The sequence below is a fragment of the Lachnellula hyalina genome (assembly GCF_007821495.1).
Source record: "Lachnellula hyalina strain CBS 185.66 chromosome Unknown contig00070, whole genome shotgun sequence".
In the NCBI taxonomy this organism is placed as follows: domain Eukaryota; kingdom Fungi; phylum Ascomycota; class Leotiomycetes; order Helotiales; family Lachnaceae; genus Lachnellula; species Lachnellula hyalina.
Genome location: NW_022157184.1, coordinates 99,404 through 109,211, shown reverse-complemented (window position 1 = coordinate 109,211; position 9,808 = coordinate 99,404). Strand labels below are relative to the sequence as shown.

The 9,808-nt window shown below is 45.7% G+C and overlaps 1 protein-coding gene across 1 annotated transcript; it reads right to left on the bottom strand.

Annotated features, from left to right (window-relative positions):
- Positions 1-2,713: 2,713 nt before the first annotated feature.
- On the bottom strand, positions 2,714-8,961 carry YTA12 (Mitochondrial respiratory chain complexes assembly protein; the record flags this gene model as incomplete). Its single annotated transcript, XM_031150516.1, has 9 exons — positions 2,714-3,486; positions 3,535-5,398; positions 5,444-5,525; positions 5,902-6,612; positions 6,660-7,896; positions 7,949-8,317; positions 8,384-8,448; positions 8,499-8,626; positions 8,695-8,961. 9 exons carry the CDS (start codon positions 8,959-8,961, stop codon positions 2,714-2,716), a joined length of 5,496 nt encoding a protein of 1,831 aa, XP_031005198.1.
- Between the last annotated feature and the right edge of the window lie 847 nt (positions 8,962-9,808).

The following is a 9,808-nucleotide window of genomic DNA, read 5'->3' as shown; positions in this document are numbered from 1 at the left end:
GTGGTGCTGATACCATGGTGTTTTGAATAGAATAGAATGTACCAAAGCTGTTTTATATTTAGACGGGGAGATATAGACGATAGATTTAGAAATGTGTTTTATGTATACTAGATCATCTGGGCTCAAGATGACTGATACCTCTTTAATGCTCCACATTTCCTTACATACCTCTAATCATTCCCAAGCTTCTTGGTCTACGATTTTGCTATTATGTTATAGTAAATACCAGGCTTTGCCTTTTGAGTTTTAGCAATTTCATTTAGAGTCTTAGACACATCTATCTCGCTGCTCTATAGCTAGTAACTGCAAGTTGCAGCAACCGATAACAAATAGGTTTCATTCTGCTTCATACAGCCTAATAGTCCAATATTCCTTCCAGGGACCAGAAGCGGAAAATAAAAGTGTGAAAGAAACAATATGGATTCTTATATATAATTTCCGTGAGAACTGCAAGTTGGGTTTAAAGGAGAGTAGGAGTCGATTCCGACATTGGCGTAACTTTTAGTACCACTGGTTCACCTGGAACCCGGGAGACACAGCCTTAAGGGTAGTAAAAGTAGCAAATGAATCTCTTGCTTATTCATTCCTCTGCCAAAGAAGAGCCAGCTTTGCATCTAAAAGTATATGACTACCTTTGCCTGCAACTTCAAGAGTTTAAGCGAAAGTGTCGCCGACGAGAGACTGCTTTAGTAATTGTGCTTGAAGAGTATCTCACTGCTCGTCGCTTATGCGGTAAGCACTAATCAGCGTAGGAAACTTCACCTCCTTAAAACACCTAGGCTGTTAGCAAAATGGTGATAGAGAACATTAGTGGATACTTTGCTGACAAGATCTTTCACGGTCACTTAAAACCCCTAAAACCCGTTCATTTCTATATTCTCTTTCGCCTCTAACCTTCTCCAGAAATATAGGGAGGTTATATAAAGCAAAATAACAGACTACGTTTCTGTTTAGAGCAGCGTATTATCTGCTCTGCAGATAATACTGACCTGTCGCATATGTTCTCTGTATGCCATGAAGAATGAACCAAGTTGAGGACATGGAACATATATATAGATCATTAATTTAGAAACTAAGAGCTAGGAAAAAGTGCTGAAAAAGGAAAGGATAACTCCGATGAAATATATAGCAAGTATCTCCGACCCGCAAACTCACATGTAGTGAAATGCAATCCATTTATATACACCCAGATCAAGCCCACATATGCAATTTGACTACAAGCTCAAGCATACCTCTATGCGCACCAACATCTCTTTTCCTTCCACCAAGAAGACGTCAGGAGAAGCAATTATGCTGCCCATTAATACACCTCTACACACTTCATGTACTCCACATTTTCAACCTCTCCCCCTTCTCGTCCACTTTCATCGGAGCTCAAGTATACTTCAGCGACTTGACTTACTTTACGGTCAAGGAAAAAGCTGCTGTCAAGAAATGTATTAATTCACCTGCCGAGAAAAATGAAAGAGAAGAAGTTTATTTACAACTCAAATCAGAATCAAACAAGTTAGTAAAATGATATAGACCGGGAATGTTAAAGTAGACTTTCTTGCTAACTATAGCAAGAGAGAGCTTAGTTCCTTCGCTGGTGTTCATTATTAGTGCTTACTTGTGATATTCTCCATAGTGCGAGTGTATATATACTTTATAGAACAATTGAATCGATATGTTGATAAATGAATGAATATTATCAGCTATGCTGTATACTCCCACTGCAGAAAAAGGGAAAGTGTAAAGACGTTAATTTATATATATATACAACCCATCCACTACCATAGCAACCCCAAACCAGCAAAACATAACAACAAAGAGAGTACGTAGGAGATGGAGGTTTATGCCAGCGAAAACAGATAATAAGCTACACTACTACTACTTAAGAATGCACGAGAAAGGCGTTACTGCTGACCTTGTCTTAGACCAGAGATTGCGCACCGATGTGTTCTTCATCGCATACTCATAACATTTGCTGTCAAGAAATAACATGCTGTTATAAAACCGCTTCATTCATTCATTTATTCATCCATAATCCTCCCACCTATCCCAAGCTTAAAATCACTATCACTATCACCATCAACTTCATCCACCCGCACATACAACGCAAGCCAGCCAACAACACAGCAGCTCGAACTGCACGTCCAGAAGATAGGTCCCAAGAGATTATCAACTTTTCCTGTATCTAAAGATCGAAGATAAATAGGTAGGCAGGGATTTATACCTGAAAACCTCAGAAGCAACTTACTGACTTACTAACTACCTAATCAAGCCCGAATATCCTAGGCTAGGATAGTCCCACAGGAAAGATCTAGAGCATTCCACTACATCATAACCTCACCCCACAAACAAGCAAGCAGACTTAGATGAATTAATTTAGTATATAGATATATAGATATATAGATATTCAATTATTCATACAACTAACCACAACTACATACAACCATAAGCATACACATGACAAAGAAAAAGGAAAGAATCCTAGAATGAGGAGTGAAGTATATATTTTTCGTTTGTTCGTTCTTTCTTTCTGTCTTTGCAAGGCAAGCCCCATGTTACACGTACGCCATCGAAATGCATCATCTTCTTTCTCTTTCCTTACTTCTGTACAAAAGGACGCTGTGTCGCCCATCTCCCCTAACTCCCTTATCAACACTGCTTCCCTTCCCCCCTCCCTCTTGTCTCTTCCCTCTCTCCAAGATCCCCATATGTTATTCTTGCCTCAAATAACTGGACTAGGATTCTCAGGCGGACTATCCGTACTTTCCGTCGGGAAAGGTGGCGGGGCGCTCTTCTTGGGATCTCCGCCCCCGAAATACTTTACAAAATCCTTATTCTCATCAAACGGTCTCTTGCCCAGTAAGCGCACCATATCATCTCTGCTCAGCACCTCCTTAGTTAGCAACTCTTCCGCGACAATGCCAATCTCTGATTTCTTCTCGACAAGTAGGTCTTTGCACTGCATGTACGCCTCGTCGACGATACGGCGGACTTCCGAATCGATGGTCTGGGCCGTAGCTTCCGCGAATGGTTTGTGCAGCTTGTTTTCGTCGTCTTCGAAGTGCAGGGGGCCAAGTTTCTTCGACATGCCCCATTTCGTGACCATGGCTGTTGCCATGCGTGTTACTTTGTTGAAATCGTCAGACGCGCCAGATGTTACGGTGTCAAAGTGGATTTCCTCGGATACACGCCCACCGAGCGTCATGGCCATGCGGTCCATGAGCTGGTTGACGTTCATGAGGTATGTGTCTGCTGCGGGGAGGTACTGGGCGTAACCGAGAGCACCGTTACCGCGGGGGATAATGGATACTTTGAGAAGTGGGTCGGCGTATTTGAAGTACCAGCCGCAGATGGCATGGCCCGCTTCATGGTAGGCAACGGTTTTCTTTTCTTCGGGTGAGAGGACGAGGGATTTCTTTTCTAAGCCGCCGATTACACGCTCGATGGCTTGTTCGAAGTGGATCATAGCTACGGATTTGGCGCTTGTTCGAGCAGCTGGGTTTTTGTTAGTAGAAGTTGGAATAAGGGGTGTGTATTATATACCTATCAAAGCAGCCTCGTTACAACAGTTGGCAATATCAGCACCGGAAAATCCGGGAGTAAGAGCTGACAGTCGACCAGTCAAGTATTCCAGATTCTCATGCGTGACAATGTGGCCCAAGTGAACCAAGAAGATCTGCTTCCGGCCATCCATAGTCGGTCGATCGATGGAAATATGTCTATCAAAACGTCCGGGACGCATCAATGCTTTGTCAAGGACATCAGGTCTGTTAGTACCGGCAAGAACGACGACCTGTTCTTGAGTATTGAAACCATCCATCTCAGTTAGGATCTGGTTGAGGGTAGCTTCACGCTCGTCATTTCCGCCACCAAATGAACCAGCCTTTGCACGAGACTTGCCAATTGCATCGATTTCGTCGATGAAAATGATACAAGGTGTATCCTTTCTTGCCATAGCGAAAAGATCTCTGACTCTCGACGCACCAACACCAACAAACATCTCCACAAACTCAGAACCAGACACGCTGAAGAATGGTACTCCAGACTCTCCAGCAGTAGCCTTAGCCAGAAGAGTCTTACCTGTACCAGGAGGCCCAGAAAGGATAGCGCCTCTGGGGATCTTAGCACCAAGTCTCTGGAACTGCTCAGGTGTCTTCAAGAAAGCAACAAATTCCATAATCTCCGCTTTGGCCTCGTCCATACCCGCAACATCCTTAAAGGTGACCTTGATGTCTCTCTCATGGTTGAACTGCTTGGCGCGACTCTTCCCAATGCCAAACATGCTATTGGCACCGCCACCTGATGAACCAGCCTTCCTCGACATCCAGTATATGGCACCAATGAATAGAAGTGTTGGACCAAAGCTATAAATCATAGCCCAGCCATTTGTATCTTGTGTATATTTAACCGGAATCCTCTCAGAGGCTGGGATACCCAGTTCGCTCTGTGCAGCATCCAACCTGTTCTCAAACGCATCCACCGATCCAATCGTGAAGTAGTAATGGAAGTTGGCATTCGCAGCTGGCGATTCGGGGTACATGCTCAGAACCGCGTCACGGTGTAGGTCAACACGTACCCGATCCTGGTTGATGACCGTAAGTTTCTCTACCAGCCCCTTATCCAAGAAAGTGCTTCTGAATTCCTGAAACGTGATATCACGCCCGTTTTCGCCGGGCATAACCATGCGGTATACCAGATACGAGAAGAAAGCCGATGCCAGGAACGTGCCGGTATCCCACTTTATCTCTCCTGGCTTGAATCCCGGCGTACCACCAAAGCCCTTTCCATCATTCTTCTTTTGCCCGCCACCGCTTCCCCCACTTCCACTCGAAGTCTTTCCCTCGCTAGAATCTGACTTGCCCGTTGCCTCCTTGTCCAGCTGCCTCCGCGTTATGTTGTTGACTACTCGGACTAACTTCGCAGCAGACGCAAGCGTCATTGACTTCCCCCTCGTCTCATCAATAAGCTCTTTGAGATCTGTTGGAATACCATCTTTCTTCATGTTCTGCAGCGCCTTCTCAACCATCGCCACCTGGTCCTTGGACAGCCCCTTCTTTATCGTCTTGAGCTCTTCCTCGAATGCCTTCAAGTCCTCATCACTCAAACGCGTCATGCCCTCCTCCAGCGGTTTCTCGGCCCCTGGGGTCTCGAGAGGCGATTGGCCATCTTTATAGAGGTTTTCCGTGCCCGGTGCAGGCTTAGCCGTAAAACCAGGTTTCGTACTATCGTCCTTCACACTTTTCTTAGGTCCTGTGTTCTTCGGCGGCGGATTGCTTGCGTAGGTTCGAGCTTGCTGGACTATTATGCGCGAAGAAGTAGTGCGCCGGACGGCGGATTGAAGAAGGGAAGAGCGGGATAATCTAGCAAGAGAGCTGCTCGATTGCCGTAATATCGAGCTCATGTCTGGCTAGAGAGTTGGGGGGGGAAGGGGGGTAAGGAGAAAGAGTATCACCGGTTCGTGATTAGGTCGCTCTGCTATCTCATTGGCATTGGTGTTGTGGTTGGGTGGCTCTGATGGCAAAAAGATCTCGCAACTGAAGTTGTCATGGATTACTGTACAAATCGCTCTAGTGACATCCCGGCCGAATCAACGCTATCACGTGCACACCATGCTCTCAAGTTCCGAAGGTCTCCTGTTTTTATTTTGTGCAATGTTTTATTCTTATCGTCATATTATTATCAATCATCTTTAAATCTTTAATACATTGAAGGCCATGCCAGACGCGTGCAATCCGTGTTCCATATTGAGAAGAGATATCATATCCCCAAACCATGGCCGTAGTGTATCAAAACGCCCCCATAACCAAGCGCCTCAAATGTATTTCATCCCTTCCATATATAAACTCCAACCAATTCTAGGCCATAATCCTTTACCAATTAATCGTGATCCATGCTCTTCAATTCCATTACATGTGATTTTGTAGAGGGTCATTGCCGTTCTGCGAGTTACCTCCGCCTAGAACTCCGTTCTCAAAAGAGGGATATGTGCCGCCGGTCATACCGGCCCAGTCCCATTCCAGACTCATTGGCATTTGCCATAAATCTTGCGGTACGTAGGGTTGTTGGAACGAATTCATGCTAAGAGGCGAGTTCATATCTCCGTTAGAGAATCCCATCTCCGAGAAATTCGCTGGAGTGCTGTAATCCGTGCCGTTGCCGGTGCCAAAATCCGGTTGCCAGTTCGAACCAGGAGAGCCTTGATTACCCATACTGTGGTTTGGAGAACCAAAACCATTTTGTTGTACGTTTTGGTTGACTGTAGGTGGCGAGAATACTCCGGCGATATTTGGTGGTTGTGTGGTGCTCGTCATGGGTTGTACTCCATGAGACAAGCCGCCTTGCTTTTTCGATGCATGGTCCTCATGGCTCTTCCGTTTTCTTCTCGAAGAGCTATCCTTTTCAGCCTTGTCCAGCACAACCTTAGCAATTCTCTCGAATTCGGAACAGACACCCAGCATTCGCTTCACCCCTCCATTCTCCTCTTCTGTGCTCAACATCGATAAAAAGTTGACCACGACATTCATTAAGCGCACATCGGACCGGGCTCGAGGATCTTGCGGATTTTGCAATATGTTTCCAAATAATGTTACAAGAGCTGATACAGGGAAATATAGAATGAGCCTATATATTGTTAGCAGTGGAGAATTTGGTCGTACAGTAAAACCTACCAAACACATTGAAAGTCTCCTTGCGGAACGTATTTGATCAAATGTATTGACGCTCGAGCTGCCGATACACACAATGCAGCAGACGAAAAGACACGGGGATTCAAAGGCCTGGCATTGAGTCCTTGGATGGCGTAATTCGACAGTCGACTGGTCCAATATCCATGATGTATCGACATGCGGTGGATGGTTGTGAGGCAATTGTAGTAAGCGAAGTGAAGGACTACAACGTGGAGAATCAATGGTGTATGCGAGGCCTTGATCTCATGCTCAGGGCGGAAATCAATAGGTATGCTATCCTTCCATTCCTCTAGTTGTTGATCAAGTACCCCGATAGTATTAAGTAGTTCACCGTCGGATTGCTTGGCAGCTTTCGTGGAGTATAGTTGGTTGTACACTTTACTTTCGATCGTAGCAAACTCAGCCATTAGGCGGAATAGGTTCAGCTTGCCCTTTCCATCAGCCAGGGGTATATTGCCGATGTTATCCTCGGGGTCCGCGCTCGGTAGCTCAACATTCATATCGTCGTCGTCTTGCGCCGGAGGTCGTCCTGATCTCAAACAGATGTCCTTGTCTACAATATACGCAATCCAGAATACACGTTTCCTCTGCTCGATCTCAACAGGGTTAAGATTAAAGCCTGATCCTCGCTTGTGCAAGCCAATGCTATGAGATAATCGAATAGCTGCTGCGACCAGGAAGAAAGTAGGTTGGGGGTTCGGGGTTCCTTGTAAGAATAGAGCCATTCCAAGAAGAGCTTGTACACTGAGAAGATCCGTATTGCGCATCGTCAACTCTGTGAAAACTGCTAATGCATTCTTCAAATATCCGCAAGCTTTCTCATCTTCTTCTTGTGGAACGAGATTACTCATAACTCGAAGTCGGTGAGCTATAGCCAGAGCAACGTTCAGACTAGCCCACCACCCAGAACCTTCATACGGATCTCGAGAATATTGCCGATCGACTAAATGCATAAAAGTAGGTTGGTGGAAAAGCGGAAACATGCAGTTAAAATTCTCGAAGAAATCCTTCATCAGGGATATACATTCGTTCCTGGGTGGAAGTTGTCTGTATATTCGTCGTTGGAATAGGTCACCGAATATCTCTGGCTTCCAATACATCATCTTGTTTTCGTCTACCGAAGCCTCGCATATCATTGTTTGGAAAGAGGAATCGCCGGTCTTATCAGCAACCCATTGAACCCCTTTTGGCGAGAAAATAGAGAATCCAGAAGAAGAACCTATTACAGAATCAGTATAACCTGCAACATTCTTGAACCTGGGGGTCCATACCAATATACCGTGTTTCACCGCAATTATTCGTGACTAATGAGCACATCATGTCCGAAAGTTCCTCTACTTCAGGCTGCTTTTGCTTTTGCTTTTCCTTTTCGTCTGATGTGCTAGAGCGCTTTTCCTTTTCGCTATTTCCAGTTTGCTTTGGTGGTTCTCTTGGTCCTGGCTCTGGAGATGCAATGTGACTGTGAGGTGTTTGACTATGAGGTGTAGAGTCGTTTAAATCTTTCGGCGAGCTTTGAGAACGGGGAGACGTCGGACCCGATGTTGGCGCCAGTGAATCCCTCTGCGCCTGCTGCGTCTCTGCAAGACGTTTCTCTAATGTCCCCAAGTCCGTTCGTCCATTGTCATCTTCTTTTAATAAACCTAAAAGTTTGATTAATAATAGAACTTTGTGTTTAAACCTGGGTAGTAAGTTGGTAATAGACTCACCAGAAAGTCTCAGCAAGCTTTCCATCCTCCCTAATCTATTCTCGAGACCCTCAATATATTTGGCCCTATGCTCACATCAGCATATACTCTACAACGACGGGATAAAGCGGCGTACCCCTTTGGTGGATTCCTCTTCTTCTCAACTTGTGTGAATACACATTCCGTTTTATAATTAATACAATGCGTACACGCGGGCATCTTTCCATCGCACTTGATCTTCTTTTTCCTACACATATCGCAAGCCTAAAAAGCAGCACGTCAGTACAATCCAGTACATCCCACGCGCAGCAATCGCATATATATATCCCTACCCTTGCAATTCTCCTCCTCTTGGCCTCATTACTCTCATCCAACAGTGTTCCATCTCCAAAAAGCGGTTGCGACAAGTCGACCATGTTGGAGGGCATCGGTAGTCCGTCTGCGCTGTATGAGCCGAAGATCTGAGGCGGGGGGTTCATCAACGGCGGCACCGGGATTTGGGACATCTGGTAGCCGTTGCTGTTATCGTGCTGCATCGGCATTGGCAGACCGTCGCGCTGCAGCGAGTCCATCATGGGAGGAGATTGTGAATGGGACATGACCAGAATTAAGGTTGCGCGGGGAGGACTTGGATTTGAAGCGGAGTTTGAAATGGAGAAGTCGCCGTTGCACCGTTCTCGGTGGACGGACCCAAGTATTCGTTTTCGGGATCGGACGTTGTCTTAACTCCCGCTGCGCTGCATTGCACTTTTTCACTGCAGCTGCAATAATGACCAGGATGAGAAAGGGAGTTCCAAAACCGGTACGGAGATGGAGTTGGTCGCTCTTTGTTGTTGACGAAGGATATTAATGCGGGGGGGGGGGGGGGGGTTTCGGTCTCGGTATGTGCGAGTAGAACGAATATCAACAGGTGAGATAGAGAAAGGTAATTCTGAATTTTACCTCTACAAAAAACGTATAGTACTAATACTAGGTACTTAATAAACTTGCCTCGAATTGTCCATTGCTCTCCTGGGCAGCGGTTGTGTTACCTACGCCTAGACTACAATTCTCAGCATGCGATCCGATTGCTTATAGAGCAAGAGCGGGAATATGTACAGGGTACTGCGCCCCCGTGTCATCATCAGATCAGATCCACACACAAACAGAGATCTGCACTTCTGTGACAACACGTGGACCTCTCTGACCTCACTCACCCAAGTCTAGTCTTCTTTCACCCAGCTGAAGTCTTCAAAGTCCAGGTCCAGATCATTTATTAAATAAACTCACCCACAAGTAAACCAATTATGATTCTCTTCAACAGCTACTATTTAATAAAGTATATACGAAGTACATACCTACCCTACGTACCCCACCAATACACATTTTCCCCCTCCCCCTAAGTCTAAAAGTGCCGTTACATCTGCCCCACCCCACCTCCCCCTGCTTACTGTACACAGACATCTC